This window comes from Lepus europaeus, chromosome 22 (assembly GCF_033115175.1).
Source record: "Lepus europaeus isolate LE1 chromosome 22, mLepTim1.pri, whole genome shotgun sequence".
Classification (NCBI taxonomy): domain Eukaryota; kingdom Metazoa; phylum Chordata; class Mammalia; order Lagomorpha; family Leporidae; genus Lepus; species Lepus europaeus.
The window spans coordinates 28,575,421-28,592,306 of record NC_084848.1 but is presented as its reverse complement, the minus strand read 5'-3'; the positions used below and the strand labels follow the sequence as shown (position 1 = coordinate 28,592,306).

General features: G+C 50.8%; 1 protein-coding gene across 2 annotated transcripts in view; it reads right to left on the bottom strand.

Moving 5' to 3' along the window:
- Nucleotides 1-3,647: 3,647 nt before the first annotated feature.
- Nucleotides 3,648-16,886, bottom strand: part of LOC133751222 (zinc finger protein DPF3-like) — a 239,582-nt gene continuing 226,343 nt past the window's right edge. The window contains exons 8-10 of one of the 2 annotated variants that reach the window (XM_062181111.1): nt 7,576-7,623; nt 7,049-7,177; nt 3,648-4,145 (exon numbers count right to left, since the gene is read on the bottom strand). In XM_062181111.1, coding sequence (XP_062037095.1) covers nt 3,943-4,145; nt 7,049-7,177; nt 7,576-7,623 — 380 coding nt within the window. In that variant the 3' untranslated portion in view covers nt 3,648-3,942. The remainder of the gene's footprint in view (nt 4,146-7,048; nt 7,178-7,575; nt 7,624-16,886) is intronic. The other variant, XM_062181112.1, reaches the window with a different exon arrangement.

Below are 16,886 nucleotides of genomic sequence, written 5' to 3'. Positions count from 1 at the left end.
GTTCCCCAGTAGATACTGGGGGCTGGGGTATCTTACAAAGTAGCTTAGAAGATGAATTATCCATAATATTCTGTACAGAATCTTAAGTAGAACTCCCTTTTACCGTATCCCATCAGATTGCCTTTTAAAGCTATACTCATTACAAATGCTCCTTTTCTGTAGTTGAAACTGAGAAAATGCAAGATGTGTACGTAGAGTATGCACACGTGCGTATATAGTACAGGTTCTAGAATCAAGTTGCCAGGGATTAAAACCTGGTTCCTTACTGGCTGTACATTTCTTTACCTTGTTACTGTGCCTCAATTTCTCCATATGCAAACCAGAGATCAAGACAAGCATCTATCTCAAGGGGAGAATCATGAAGATTAAATGAAACATTCTAAGGCAAGCACCCAGAGCAATAGCTGGCACATAACTGTTGATGACCATTGTTATCTAGACAAAAGATACAACACCACCCATCACAGTGGTTGCAGACCCCAGGAGAGCCAGCTTCGTCCTCCCATACCTTGTCTCAGAGTTACCTTCCTGAGTCTTAAGACTTCCGCCGGCCAAGGAATGTCCATTCTACTCTCAGATTTAACTCAGCCTCTCTTGGTTGACTTTTCTCAATCGAAAGTAGAAGACTTGAAATCATCATCTTAAGTCCTTCGCAGATTTTTTTTTAAAGAACACAAATTCAGAGTCTGTTGAAAGGTACTATAAGCAAGGTAAGATAAGGGGCTGGCACTGTGGCATAGCCGGTTAAGCAGCTGCCTGCAGCGCCAGCATCCCATATGGGCGCCAGTTCAAGTCCCGGCTGCTCTGTTTCCGATCCAGCTCTCTGCTATGGCCTGAGAAAGCAGTGGAAGATGGCCCAAGTCCCTGGGTCCCTGAACCCACATGGGAGACCCGGAAGAAATTCCTGGTTCCTAGCTTCAGATCAGCTCAGCTCCCACTGTTGCGGCCATCTGGGGAGTGAATCAGCAGATGGAAAACCTCTCTTTCTCTGCTTCTGCCTCTGCCTCTCTGTAACTCTGCCTTTCAAATAAGTGAATAAATCTTGAAGAAAAAAAAAATGTTCAGGCAATGCTGATAGACACAATCATGCTCACATTGGCTGTAACAAGTGAGAAGGTGGAGAAGTCTACCAGTCCCATCAAGAGAAACTGATCAAGATACATAAATAAATTAGACAATCTTCAGATACATTCTTAGAGCTTTGCTTTGTTAGATGGTTCTTAACTGTTAGCTCTCCATTAGAAATCCAAACTAGATTCTTAAATTTTTTTTAAAAAAGTTTTATTTATTTATTTGAAAGGCAGAGTTACACAGAGGTAGAGGCAAAGAGAGAGAGATCTTCCATCCATTGGTTCACTCCCCAGTTAGCCGCAACAGCAGGAGCTGCGCCAATCTGAAGCCAGGAGCCAAGAGCTTCTTCAGGGTCTCCCACATGGATGCAGGGGCCCAATTGGGCCATCTTCTACCACTTTCCCAGGCCATAGCAGAGGGCTGTATTGGAAGTAGAGCAGCTGGGACTCGAACTGACGCCTATGTGGGATGCTGGCACTGCAGGCGGCAGCTTTACCCACTATGGGACAGCACCGGACCCATGTGTGCACTTTTTTACAAAACTGAAAGTCAAAGCCAAGATATACTGAGAATTGTAGGACTATGAGCTACAAGACAGATTTCAAATGATGGTGTGGCCTGCACATACTTGTGGCAACAAGTCCTAAGGCTGTGACTCCAATACCTTAGCCAACGGAACAAAGGGCTGAGAAGTGACAGGAAGAGCAGGTTGTGTGACCCGAGCAGAAACCTACTGGGACCCGCGAGATGGGCTTATTCATACGTGTGCAAACGCAGGAATATAACACCGCAGATCTACGCCATACTTCCTGGAAACAGGGCCACAAACAGATTAGACAGAACAATCCCAGAGTGGGTGGGATTGTTCTCTTCACTTTCTCAAAGCTGAGAATGAATTTCTAGGTGAGCACGTGTCCATCCAAAGCAGGAGAAAACAGAAGCCCTTTCTAACTAAGCCAGGCTGCTGGGGAGGCACAAAGGGTCCATTTGTGGTTTTCTCTGTTTGCCCTGGGCTTTTCTCGGGGTGTTTCGTTACTGGGGAGAGAGCTCTAACTCACAAGGTCTGCAGAGGCTGGATAGTCAAAGCAGAGCTTCCCTGACACTTGCAAGCAACTTGCTAACAGGGCAGCCCCTGAGAGCTCCCCACACTGTCCATGTCTCTGGGCCTATGTTCTCTTGGAGGCCAGAAACTTCAGCCACACAAAGCAGGCATTCAGAACCTTTCAAAACAGCCCCGTTGAGTGTCGTGCCTAAGCAGGGATCTTCTGTAAATGTGGACTCATTGCCCCCTATTACCTGGAGCAAGAAATCCCACCCTAGACATGCAGTCCTCATCCCTACCCAAGCCCAGCACCAGCAGCCAGCTCCGACCTCCTTCCCTGGCCTCCACTTCCAGATATAGCCGGGAGGGGAGGGTGGGTGTGGGCAGAGTCAGCCAAGCACTTCCCCAGCCACTGCCCCTTCCAGAAGGCCCCCCTCCTACACAGAGAGCCCCTCCCGTACCCCAGGGAAGCCTCAGCCCCCATGCCTGCGCCCAGCCCACATGGGCACACATGCACACACAGGCCACAGAGGGCCACTCCCACACTCAGAAGGGGATGAGGACCCAAAAGAACAAAAGGACAACAACCACAGATGTAGAGGGAAAAAGAGAACTTAAGAATGAAACAAAAGTATGGTGTTTTGCCCTCCTTGGCAGAAGGGCCAGCCAAGACCTACCTTTCACGTACGACCTTGAAGGTGCCGATGCTCGGGACTGCCAACGACGAGGTGCACCGTCTTCTCCAAGGGCCTTGGGCAAGTGTTGCTTTGGTTAATTTCAGGAAGTGCTACTGGAAACACAAAATAAAGTGCCTGGCGGGCACTATAAAAAAAATGGACGAAGAAATACAGGAGACTTGATCATCCAGTGGGCATGTATTTTGTTTTGAAACAGGAAGGGGGGAGGGGACACAGAGAGTGAGGTGTCAGTCTCTGTTCCTCGTGCGTGGCCTCGGGCGGCTTCGTCACTGCTGAGCCCCGGACTTGCTGCTTGGTTCCGTTCCTGCACTTGGAAGCTGCTCCTCACCAGGACAGGGAGGACAGCCCAGCACTGGCGGAGGCGGAGCGGCCGCTCGGGGCCTCCGGGGGCTGGAGGGAGGCCAGATGTGGGGGGCCCTCCGACCTCTCTGGAACTGCCGACGTTTTTCTCACAAGCGGAGAGGAAGATGGAAAGGTCAGGGATGAGAACTGGGGAGGGGTCTGCCGTAGGGGGTGTCGGACTCCGTGGGGCACAGAAGGTGCAATCACCTCCCATGGAGGAGATTCTCCCCCCAGCGGCTCGCTCCTAAACGGGATCTTATTTCCATTTCTCTGATTCCCCCTTCTCTCTCAAAAAAAAAAAAAAAAGTCTGATTCTAATATCTAGCACACATAAATAATATTTTAATGTTATTGGTTCTTTGTTTCAAAACCCAGTGCTCCTTCTTATCTTCATTTTGCCAATAAATATGAAAACTGAGGACATCAACTCTGCTCGTGTCAAAGAGATCCCACCCCCACCCCCACCCCCACCCCCCAAAAAGCGAATAATCCACCTAAGGCTCTATCTCTATGGGAGACAAACAGCACATCACGACGCCCTCTCTCGGAGGAGCCCCGCCCTGCTCCTTCCCTGTTTTGTCCTGTTTTGTTTCAGTAGTTTGTGCTTCTGTTGTACGTACTCAGAGAGGGATGGCGGGGAGGAAGGGACACGTGGAAATCTGAGCAGAAAAAGCAAAGAGAAAGGGAAAACCTAGGTTGTCTTTCATTAAAAAATATAGGTATCAGAACCGGGACAAGGGCCATAGTCAGAGGGGGGCGGCTGATCGCCCGACAGTCCGTTCCACGGCTTCAGCAACTGCCCTTTTTATCTGCTGTGGGCGAGCCCCGGCCACTGCGCCGTCCTCGACAGGAGCGAGGCTCTTCCAAATCGTCCTCATCAAAGCCGTGGAAAGTTGACGTGTCACTTTCTGACGTGGAACCGAATAAGTCCTCCGTGGTGCGTGCTGCGGCCGCTGCCTCCTTCTCCTTCCTGCCTTCTCCTCCCAAATGAGCTGACACGTATGATGAATATATCAGCACATGGGTTAAGCAACAGACAGCATCATTAATATTCTCATTACGTCATTACGGTGTTATTCTTAATAGCGAGATAATCAACCATTGTCACAGCAAAAGGGATTCAGCCAGGGACATCACCTGGCGACAGGGATCTGGGACAAAGCGAACACTTCCAGGAAAGAGGATTGATTCCCCGCCTCCCGGAAAGGCACCATCTCTCCCATAATACACGTGTCCACGGCTCCTGACAGTGAGGGAGCCTGCCACGACACAGGTGCACGCACGCTCGCCCAACCCCACCCTTGACAAGGGTTTTCCTTGGTCGTCCCTGAGCCGGGCGGGTACTGCTTTGGTGTTCTCGGTTGGTGTTGCTTTGAGCAGTGTTGTGCTTCCCTTTGACAGCCAGCTTTACAAAGGTATTTTCTGTCAGATAACCCGGTAAAGGTGCTTAAGCCCCCATCCGTTTTATCCCTACATTTACCCGCTTCTAATCCCATTCTTTCGGAAACCTTTCGGCTCTGCCCTGACACCATGTAGTTCATTTGCACTGAAAGCGAAAAGAAGTTGGAAATTCTGATAAGCGGTAGGTAGTAAAGGAGCTTCTCATGTTCTTTAACCATGGAGGAAGTTTTTGCCATCTGCACCCACGCACGCACACACGCACGCGCACATACACACACACACACACACTCCAGCCACTGAACGTGCTTGGTTACTCCCAAAAGTTCAGAATTGTCAAATCTAACTCAGGGCACTCAGAAAGCGAGATACAGGGATTTAAAAATCCTAATAAAATCTAGCATTCTGAATCTGTACAACTCAGGTCTAAACTGCTTCACACTCTAAACGAGCCCCAGGACAGCCCCCACCATGGCAGATAATAGCGCTCCACTTATGGTGCCAGTTTCCGGAATCTTCCTTTCTCGCAGGAAGTAGAAGTCGTGGGGCGGACAGGAAGGGAAGGCAGCTCGCCCAAGCGCCAGGCTCTGCTCTGGAAGGACCCCAGGGAGCTCCACAGACGCCCTCGGCCACCTGCCTCGGCAAGCACACATCCCATGGGCTGGCGCCACCTGCTTATTCCCGAGGTGTCAGCTATTTCAGGAACATCAGAGTCAGACCTTGACTAAACGATCCAGCAAAATTAATCCTCGGCAGATGCAATGAGAGGATCCAGGCTGGTTTAAAATGGCGCCCTGAGTCACAGGGCAGATAGAACCTGGCAAAGAAACGCTGAGTGAAGGGAATGCAAATGGAGACTTGGGCAGAAAAAAACCGGCTTCCCACGTGGGATGCCCCTGAGTCAGACTCATGAACCCCATCTTTTATAGGCAACAAAGGGGAAGAAAGGCAGCAGTTTGCAAGGAGAATTGCAAAACTACCATCTCTAAGCCGCCCAAACCTACTGCAGGCCATGACACCCTGCTTGGACAATCTCTCCGCCAAGGGACCTTGTTTGTCTGCCTGCCTGCCTGCCTTTAAAACAAACAAACAAACAAAAAAACATTGAAGTGAATTCCATTTCTTGTTTTTTATTTTCCTTCTAAAAACCAGAGTCCATTCTTACAACAGCCCTGTCTTCCAAGCCAACACCAATAGAGGTTAAAGTTCAACATTGGGCATCACCTTTGCACAGTAAACAAACTGACAGCACTGCACAGATGGGCTGCCCTGTCGGGGTCCTGGAATGTCCAATGTTGAGGGTTCAGTGCATTGAAACTACCATCATTCCCCAGTCGCTGATTTGCCACTCAAGTCAGTATTGATTCCTCAACAGCCCTAACATCGAAATACAACAGAGCTAAAGCTCAAGAAGAACCGAGCTGCCACAGCGAAGTCAAGGTGCGGTCACCTCAGTCCTCCACATGGGCCTGCAGGTGGAGAAGTTGGGAAAAAGAAATGGCTCCCCATGGCCAGAGTCCACCGCCCTGTTGAACCTATGGGTCACCTACTAGCCAGTAGTGGCTGAGACCCAAGATAAGGCTAAACTTCTCTGTCCTCCCTGCCTTTTGCTTTGGTCTAGTTACAACATAATAATAGGAAAAACAGGTAGTCCCCACTGTGATCATCCAGAAAGAATGGTTCTGTTAGAACCGAAAAGCAAAACAACAGCTGGAACACAACTTGAAGCCCTGCTATCATGTTACGATTGAGGCAATAAGACCACAATTTCCTTTTTTGTTGTTGTTTTGGTCTTTGGATAGGTTAAAAAATCTATCTATCTATCTATCTATCTATCTATCTATCTATATTTGTGTGTATGCAGGTATAGATACAGATCTATGCCAAGTCAATTCGAAATTAGTCCTAGGGATTGCCTGTCCTTTTGCCTCCTTGATCGGTCAGGGTCTCTTTTTGCCCGTTGCACATGTGAGCATGGGATGAGTGAGCAATGAGGCGGTGGTTAGACAGTGACCCAGCACCCAGGGAACTCAAGATGTGGCTGCTCTGTCAATATTCATGCTTCCACACTCTAGGAGTTCCCACCCCTGCCCGGCCCCGGTACTTCCATATAACAAACACACCCTTCTGTTGCTTGTGCACCACGCAATTCAGAAAGCATACTGCCCATGTCTCTGGGTGTTTCCATTCTATCTCATTGTTGCCTGCAACAATGCACACAGAGAAACCATCCACCCACCTCCTGGGAAGGCCAGACACAAGTGACAAACGTCTACTTGCCCTTCTCCTGGAAACCCAGATCCTAACTTTTGATTCTTAAGACTCAAAGAAGAAACATCTCAAAACACCCTGAGACTCGTCTCTACTCGAAAGCGTCACCACCGTCACTTCACTTCACTCTCCAGCCCCGCCAGCAGCACCACGAGATGGCAGAGGAATGCAAGTGGGATGGTTCCTGGGCTACGGGCACACGGTGCAGGAAGGGGGCCACACTCACCAGAGCGTCCACAGTCGGCACAGGACACCAGCTCTTCTGGCCGCCCGCTCTTCTTGTTCATGTTAGAGCCTCCCAAGCAGAAGTCACAGTAGTTATTGGGAATGACTGTCCCATCCGGTCCCTTCTGGGCTGTGGGTACATAAAAGAGAATCCCAACTTTAGGCTGAGATGTGTTTCTCCTGCCTCCCTTCTCCTCCCACAGTGTGGTGAAATCTGTTTCAGAAAGAGGTTGAAGTTTAGAAGCTAAGGTTTTGTTCCAACTGAGTAACTACATCGGACTAGGTTTGCCTTTCCATCTTTCTTGGTTCAACGGTACTAATGCCTGCAAGTCATCCCGAATTAAATTTGTGCAATATTTCCCAGCTCAGAATTTCATCTCTGGATGAGCAAACCATCCAGAAGACCAATTAGGCAAGTGAACTTCTCTCAACCCTGAACCAACCCCCAGGGCCAAAGCCCCAAACATCAGACGGCAACCACAGACACACTGGTGGGACTAGAGGGCGCGAAACGGTCGGTGCCTGCACCTTGCTCTTGAGAAAGATGTTCTTGTTTAGGAGATATTCTTCCTGTCCCTGAAAAGGAAAACAAAGAAGCGCCAATGGGTGGTCATTGCCAGGAAGGACACTGGAGATGCCGCTGGGGACTCTGATGAACATCTTGGCAGGCACACAGGTATCTGTACTCGCCCAGCCTCAGCTCCCTGAAGTCCAGACTCACTGAACACAGAAAGCACCTTGGACAAGTTACCTTGCAGATCCCAAGAGCCTGGAATCACAGCCGGACATGCAGGCATGTGGCTCAGTCTCGGGACAGAGATGGGTTGAATGGTGAGCTGCCAGCCCATTGGCACTGTGTCTTCAGTCTTGGGACCCTCACAAGCAGTGCACACACCACCTTCGGGACCCATCCCTGCTGCCAGCCCTCCAACAAAGCCTTGGGCCATGACCCTGACAACAAAGCTGTACAAGAACAGCACATGTCCTTGAGCACCAAAGCCATTCTCAACCTCTACGGGCTGCTTGGAAAGCCATGGGCAGGCTCCTGGCCTGGGGAAAGAGGCTGCCATTTTCCTCTCCTTTCCCCCTTTTACAGACATTTCTTTGTCCTGTTCACACTCCTTGTTTGCGATGGAGAAAAAAAGGCCATTTATAGGATCCACCTTAAGCACTGGGGGACCCTTGTCCTCACCACACCCAGTGTCTGCTGCTGTCTGTCACTACTCACTGGCTAACATTAACCAGGGTCCCGCAGGGTACAAATCTGTGAACGGAAGCAGATAAGCGAGCAGAAATCCCACCCAGACGGTAAGTGCTAAACAGATTGGCACACTTTCATATGATTCCCTCTGGCTCCGCGTCCTCCATGCCTGTGCCTCCAGGAACAACAGTCTTACCTGGGGAAGGCAGAAGACAAAAGCTAGCAGAATCACATCAGAGGGGGTTGACCCATTTATCAGCTGCTATTTGGACTGTTTAATCAGTTTCTAAGTCATTGATTCCCACCTTCAGGGAGGCAGACAATGCTCTGCACGAGAAGTGTCAGCTGTTTGTGGGGGGACAGAGGAGGCGGCTCCTCTCTGGGGCCCGCTGAGTCGGGAATTTTCATCAGCCACTAGATCTCAGAGCCATCTGCGAGGCATACGTAATGGTTTTGCAAATAATCTCCAAAAATCACCAGCAAAGATTTTACTCTGCGTATAAAAGTTTCATTACCCAAATCCAAAGGCGGCAGCTCCCCCTTCTTTGGTCTGCCTCGACCGCCATCTGGGCTACTCTTAGGACTCTCCTAAGAAAATTCAGCTAAGCCCAGGAAGCAAGCAACTCAGCTGGAGAGAGAACAGCAAGGAAAGGGGTAGCAGCATGTTAACCCGAAGGGCTGAAGGAAACCAGAATTAAGCTGCATGATGAACAGGAGCCAGGTAGGAAATGCAGACATGCCAGTCACAACTTGGGGAGTTTCCCACATACAAGGCAACCAAAGAACCCCACATGCCCAGGTGGCTCCCACAAAAACACTCAGGGACCCCATCTCCTCTACTCCTCACCACTTCCTAGGCAATTGGATTTCCTCCCATCCACAAAATCCTCAATCAATCTGATTTTTCTCCAAACACTGGACCCCTGGTGATGGAGGAGGATGAAGAAGTAACATACGGAGGATAAGAACTTCCACCTCATTCTGCCCAGTATTCACCACCAACCAACCATTTGGAAGAACAGCCAATTGAACCAGGGACTCTGGTGCTACCAGAAAATTCCTTAAACTCAGAAATGATCCTGTAAAGCAGAGCAGACAGTGACGGAGGAATTGACTCTGTACGAAGACCAAAGGGGCAGAATTTCACTCAGCTCAAGAGAAGGCTCTGAAGGGATGGAGGCAGCGTGGGTTCACGTCGGTGGTTTGTTACACAAAGTGCCTATCCAAGGGGGTGAGGGAGGTGCTGAAGTCCCACTTGTGGCTCTGGTGTGTACGGTTTGTGGGCATGGGGTGTATGGGGCATGGGTCTAGCAGTGGCCCACTTACATAGAAGGCAACTGCAAAGAGCCAGGCTTTGTTTTCAGGGAAACCCTTTTTGCTTCAGCTCCAAGCACCCTTGCAGCATGGGAACATGGCATGCAGTGGACTCAGAATAGCTTCTGTGTCAGGTTCTCTTACGCTTTTTGGAATTTGGGATTGGTTCCGGAGTGAGGTTCTCCCAGAGAAAAGCTTTCCGGACTCCTAGCCAGAGATGACCAGTCATGCCTGGAGGACGGCACCGAGTCGGCACCACCACTCGGACCCTTCTCTTCTTTACACAAGAGGACTTCAAAAAGTTCATGGAAAAGTGGAATTGGAAGTTCAGGGTAGTGCCAAAAATAGGTGTGAAATCCATTTGTAGTTTTCTTGTAAAATGCATTTTCCATGAACGTGCTGAAGACAACGTGTACTGTGTACATCTGGCTCGTCTCCTATACTTAACCATCTATGCCTTAAAGGCAGGCACCATGTCACACTCACTGCGAGAACACCCACACACCCCGCACACCAGAAATGGTTACCAACAGCAAAGGGATGGCCGAGATGGAAACACCCCTGCAACCTCCTCCTTGGGAAGACACTCACTGCGGATGCTCACCCGGTGGCAAAGTTATCTGAATGTCATTCTGTGCCCTGGGGTTATTTTCTGACTCCTTAGAGAGAAGAGCTGGCCCACGTCCCAGGAATAACTTGGTCATCTGGCTGGCGGTCATGGCCATGTTCTAGGGAACGCAAGAACGAGCAGCCGCAGGCTCCGTGCAGCAGAGAGAGTAACCCTGCACTCTCTGCAGTGGGCAAGACACAACTCTGCCCCCAAACGCACCACAAACCCAGGACTGCACTTCACTGTCTCTTGGGGCGGGGGACGCCAGGGTGCACCTGCCCAGGCAGCCTCCCTTTTGTTCAACTGCTCCTTGAGAGGCAGCTGACGCACACGACGCTACTGAACTGGCGCGGCTTCTGCTGAACGCTCTCCAAGCGCCAGCTCACTCACTGATTCTCACAAAAAGTGTGTGAAGCCGGGATGATCTGACAGAGGAGATAACTGAAATCCAAAGAGATTCAGGTGCTGGCTCCAGGCCCCGGTGGTGGAGAGGAGGAAGAGGCAGGATTCACGCCCAGGTCTGTCTGTGTCCCTGAGGATTCTGCCTCTAATCAAACTTCTCCAGCTCCTGGGAAACACAGAAGCAAACACTTTCCGGCCATACCTTGCATAGACCATCTTTCACGACTCTCTTTAGAGTCCATGTGATTCACCCAGTGTGTTATTTACAAAGCCCAACGTGATAAAAGTCATTGAGACTGGCCTAATAAAAGCGGAAATTGCCTTTGAACTTAATGCCCCTCCCACGGTAAGCATCCCGGGTGATCCTGCGTATTGTCATACACTCTGTGAAAACATGTCTCTGGAGAATTCCAGAGGCTCATGAAGGAAAGCTCACCCCACGGCCAGGTTGGCCTAATGGCCTGACCCGGCCGTGAGCAGTTTCCTGGTACAGTCTATGAGATCATTGTAACGAGGGCTTTACTATAAATAGGAAGCTCGGCCAGACCTTGCAAGTGGGACTTAAATAGAGATTCTGCTGCAGCTTATGGGAAATTGAGTCCCGCTGTACGGAAGGAGGTGCCAGGGAAGGCAGAGACCCGAGCGGCATCTCGAAGGCAGCGTCCCCGATGATGGATTGGGTTTACTGTTGATTAATGTTTATGGGCCGCGATCATCTAAGAGATACTAGGAAGCCGGGAGAAAACACAGTGAGCCTTAAGAGTTTAGGAATTTACCTGGGGGAGATGATCAGTCTAAAAGCCCCCAGGAAAACGAACATGGAAATCAGGGACAAAGTTCATGAAGACCTGCAGGGGGAAACAGTAACAGAAGGCAGGCGGGAGGCGGCCGGTGTACAAGTAACTGGAAGCCGGGAAAGGCAAAAGCGGAGCCGCCAACAGCGCCCCCACCACGCCCACAAAAGGGAGAGCAGGTGTTTTAAGAAGGGGCTGGTGCACACTGCAGGACTGTTGAGCTAAACTGGCTTCCTGTCTATGGCAAACAGCACCCCAAGCCTCCCATAAGACGACCACCCAGACAGGGCTACCCATGCCCCTTGCAGTCAGATCTCAGTCAGGAACTTGAGCGGCAGCGACAGCCCCTCGGCCAGGTTCTGCCGAGACCAGAAGTTTAGGCTCACACACAAAGGGCATGGCCTCACACCCCGAGCAGACACTCAGCCCGGCTGCCAGGGCCCAGGGCCCACAAACACATGGCCATGCCCGGTGCCCACCACCCAACCCCTAGCCCCAGCCCTGGTTCAGCAGCCGTTTTTCAGGGAGCTCGGGGAGTTCGGGGGCGGCGAGCAGAGCCCTCCGGGAAGAGATGCGCCTCTTCTCGTCCCTCTCACTGGTTCCCCCCGCCACCCTCCACGGCTGACAGTTCCCGGGGCCCTCCACAGGTCTGACATGTTTCCATGGCAACCGGAATCCTGGGCTCCGGCAGCCTCCGCTCTTGCCACCTGTTATTGCTTCATCTCTCAAGTGTAAAGCACGTTAGCCCCGTGCCACTTGGCTGTGCACGGCGCATCTTCAGAAGACCCAGGCAAGAAAGGGGAAGAGGAAAAGGCAGCCCTAGGCTGGCCACACTGGACAGGCCAGGCTGGGGACGGGGTCGGGGGAGGCTTGCCTTCAGAATCAGCAGGCAGGTCTCAGCTGGAGGCCACCAGCCACCTTCTCGCCAGCCTTAATGAGAGAGCCGCGGGAGGGGTGGGGAGGCAGGTGCAGGCTGGGAAGGGATCGGTGCTGGCCCACCGCGCACGAGCCAGGGGAGGGTTGGAATGGCGTGATCAGGACTGTGGGGAAGGCTGGGCCAGAGGGCAAAGCAAGCATCAAAGCCCAGATAAATGCCCTTAATTCTCAGGCTCTCACTCGCCCTACTGCTTGCGTGTTTACTCACATAAATTATCCGCAAGCCCTGACACCTCTGCCCAGCACTCCCCTGGAACTGATGAAAAAATAAATCCCACAGATCCAAGGAATAAACGTGCTGGGATTCCATTCAGGCTGGCTCTTTGTGGTCATCTCGTGGCCCCAAGACAAAGACCACGATGGCATCCCTCAGCCCCCTCTCCCAATGTGGTTGGGCAGGTGGGGGAACCAGGGACCCAGCAGGGAAGTGGACTCCAGGGTCCACTCACTGCTTGACCTTAGGACCTCAGCGTCCTCCAAGGCAGAGAACTTGCTCCTCCTGGTGCCATTCGGCCACCAGCATGGGGACAACGTGAACGAGAGGTAAGGATTAAGGGGGCAGGGGCCACAGTGCTAATGTAGACGACTCCAAGCACTGAGATTCGAGAAGGCTGGGGGCTGCTTTAATAAATCTTCAAGTTTATGGGTGAGGCTGATAAATCATCACACCCAGGATCATCAAGAACAACATGCGGTACGACGAGCTGAAGCAGGAAGCTGGGAGAGACGGAGATTACGCAGTTAACAGCACGCACAGCGCAGGGTCCCCGCGGCCCAGGCTGTTGGAGCGCAGGCCCATGTAGAGGCAAGAGAACGTGAGGACGGCATCATCGGGCCGGTTAGGCCTATTGTTGGAGCTCACAATAGGGTGGGCGGAGGAGAAACAGAAAAGCGAAGTCTTCCCAGCCCAGAGGAAGTCAGCCCTTCATCACGGCTTCATATTTGTGTGCGCGTCTCCGTCCCTGTCAGCCGCGAGCTCCCTGAGGGCAGGAGCCACGTCTTTCATCGGCATCCCTCGCACCCGCACAGTGACTGACACGGAGCTGACAATAAATACTTCATGAAAGGACAGCGATTCTTTCACAGAGGCTATTGGCGGAAACTAACCAAAAATAAAATCTCCCGGGCAAAGAGGAGCCAAAGACTAGGAACTGAGCGAGCATCAGGTCTCGGGAGTGCACAGCAGCCATCGAAGGCCCTGCAAGTGCCCGTCCCTCTGTTGTCAAGGCCGGGAAGAGTGGGGAGGAGAAGAAGGCGGTGGTGCCGGAAGCCCCCAGTCTCCCTCCCCCGGGAATCCTCTCCCCCAGGCCTTTCTTGGTAAGCCGGAGTGGAAGGAATTACGAAGTCCAGACCTGGGCAAGTGTTTGACCTGGCAGTTGAGACGCCACTTGGGATGCCCATGTCCCCGATCTGAGCTCCTGGGTTCAAGTCCTGGCTCCAGTGTCTGACTCCAGCTCCTGCCAGTGCAGACCCTGGGAGGCAGCAGTGATGGCTCCCTGCCACCCACGTGGGAGATCCAGGTGGAGCTCCCCAAGTCCCAGCTCTGGCTTCAGCCCAGCTGCCTGCAGGCATCCGGAGAGTGAACCAGAGGATGGAGGATTTCTTTCTCTCTCCATCTTACTCCTACCCTCCACCTTTCAAGTCCATTAAATAAAGAAATAAATAATATAATAAATAAATTAATAAATAACTTTTTAAAAAAACAACTCCCAGATGAACTGGTCCCCGAGTGTTGAGGTCTCCTTGGTCAGCAGCAGTAGCCCGTGAGAGAGAAGGACCCCTCTTATCAGTGTTTTGGTGGCTGTAGAAATACTACAAAAATGTTTAAGTTATGGTGTCAGCCCTCTTCCCCTTCCATGTCCGCATTCTTTTTTTTTAAACGTTCATTTAATTTATTTATTTGAAAGTCAGAGTGACAGAGAGAGAGGGAGAGACGGGGAGAGAGAGAGAGAGAGAGAATCAGATCACCTATCCTTTTTTTCACTCCCCACATGGCCACTGTGGATGGGGCTGGGCCACGCCAAACCCAGGAACCAGAAGCTTCATCCGGGTCTTCCACGTGGGTGGCAGAGGCCCAAACACTTGGGCGATCTTCTTCTGCTTTCCTAGGCGCATTAGCAAAGAGCTGGATCAGAAGTGGAGCAGCTGGGACATGAACTGGCGGCCCTAATGGACGCTGGTGTCACAGGCAGCAGCTATACCCACTATGCCACAACGCAGACCTGCATTCTTTTCCCTCAGTTTTAGTAAACATAAAGCTTGTACCTTTGGAAGAAACCTTGTGAATATTCATTCCTAAAACCTGCGGTAAAACCAGAAAACACACATCTGTTCACCCTGATGTCTCCATCTCAAAGGATGTACAGGCTGGGCATCCCTAATCCAAAAATCTGAAATCCAAAACACTCCAAAATGTGAAATGTTTTTGAGCATCAACATAAAAATCCACAGCTAACTTTATATGATGGATCACAGTCAAAACACAAGTGCACTAAAAACGTTGCCGGGTTACATGTATGAGGGAACTTCAAAAAGTTCATGGGTAAAAGATAGGTTGGTTTGGGTGTGATACATTTCGAATCCACACATAGTTTGTTTGTTTTTTTTTCATAATACACATTTTCCATGAACATTTTGAAGACCGCCTTATATGAATCATAAATAAATTTCATGTTTAGACCTCGGTCCCATTTCCAAGATATCTCATTATGTATATGTAAATATTCCCAAATCCAAAAACAGTCTGCAATCCAAAGTACTTCCCAAGGATTTCAGGTAGGGGACACTCAACCTCTATTTGGCTAGAATCGCAACCTGTAGTTAGGCCCAAGGTTGCACCTCTTTGCCAGGAGTTTGCACCCCATATCACCTGGTTAGGGCTGAACTGCCCACCAGCCAGGTCCTTTGTGCTACAGCTTGAGGCAGTCACCCCCAATCTGTCACAGATGCTACAGGAAGGTAAGGAAAAAACCAAGGGAAGCGCGCAGACTAGGAAAAGCACACGTTCCGAACGGTGGCAGGTCACAGGGAAGGTTTCCGCTCCGGCCCAGTTCCTTGTGGCCTCCACCAACTCTGTCAGTGGAGGAGGAAAACATTATCTGGAAGACAACTGTGCCAGCCCGACTCCAAACAGTGCTATCCCTTGAAGAATCACAGGGCATCTAGGGTAAGCTTCCCCCTCCAGAAGCTGTCAGGATATTATGAATTGTAACAATCCCAATTCAGCAAGGGGCCGGCCCGATGGCACCGTGTCAGTTAAGCTGCCACCTGCGATGCCAGCGTCCCATACAAGCCCATGTTCCAGTCCCAGCTGCTCTGCTTCTGATCCAGCTCCCTGCTAATGCTTCTGAGAAGGCAGCAGAAGATGGCTCAAGTGCCTGGGCCCCTGCCACCCACGTGGGAGACCCAGATGGAGTTACAGGCTCCTGGCTTCGGCCTGGCCTAGCCCTGGCTGCTGTAGCCTTTTGGGGGAGTGAAACAATGGGTGTAAGACCTCTTTCTATCTCTCCCTTCTTCCTGTTTAGCCCTTCCACGTGCCCCTCGCCATGCCCCACCCACCACCACTGAACTGAGTCCACAAATGGACCTGCATTTTCAGTGTCTGAAAATACTGAAAAACAGTATTGATGGAAAGGAAAAGGACTGCCTTACGTTCTAGACCCCAGGGTTAGAGGCGAGCCAAGAGGTGGTGGAGTCCAGGGACGAGGGCCTGGCTGGGCGACACATCCAAAAGGCAAGCCCATAGGTAGGTGCCAGGGGCCAGGGATAACTATCCTACGTGGGACAGAACATGAAGCAAAGAACAAACAGGTGTAATGATTATATGTCAATTATAATTTTTTAAAATTTTAATAGCCATGATCAAAAAAAATCATACAGCTTGAGAAACCCAATATCTTTTGGGGTATAATTTTCAATGTACAAAGATAAAGAATTAATTTATTCTTTTTTTAATTAAAAAAAAAAGAATAGAATAATGACCAAATTCTCCCTATGAGATTTAACAGTGCAGCCTGATTCCTGACCGGTTCTCTGACTTAATGGCTCAAAAAGAAGAATTAAAAGGAAAGCCATCAGCCGGCGCCGTGGCTTAACAGGCTAATCCTCCGCCTTGCAGCGCTGGCACACCGGGTTCTAGTCCCCATCGGGGCGCCGGATTCTATCCCGGTTGCCCCTCTTCCAGGCCAGCTCTCTGCTGTGGTCTGGGAGTGCAGTGGAGGATGGCCCAAGTCCTTGGGCCCTGCACCCGCATGGGAGACCAGGAGAAGCACCTGGCTCCTGGCTTCGGATCAGTGCAGTGTGCCGGCAGCAACACGCCGGCCGCAGCGGCCACTTGGGGGGCGAACCAACGGAAAAAGGAAGACCTTTCTCTATGTCTCTCTCTCTCTCACTGTCTAACTTTGCCTGTCAAAAAATAAAATAAAATAAAAATTAAAAATAAAAAGAAGGGGATAAGGCCTGAGACCCCACACATCTCATAAGCTCCCTAGTAAGGTGGCCAAGCATTGGAGGGTGTCTGAGACTGGGAAGTCTCCAGGGTCTAGAACTTTCAGAGCTACAACTGAGCAAACCTACATAAACA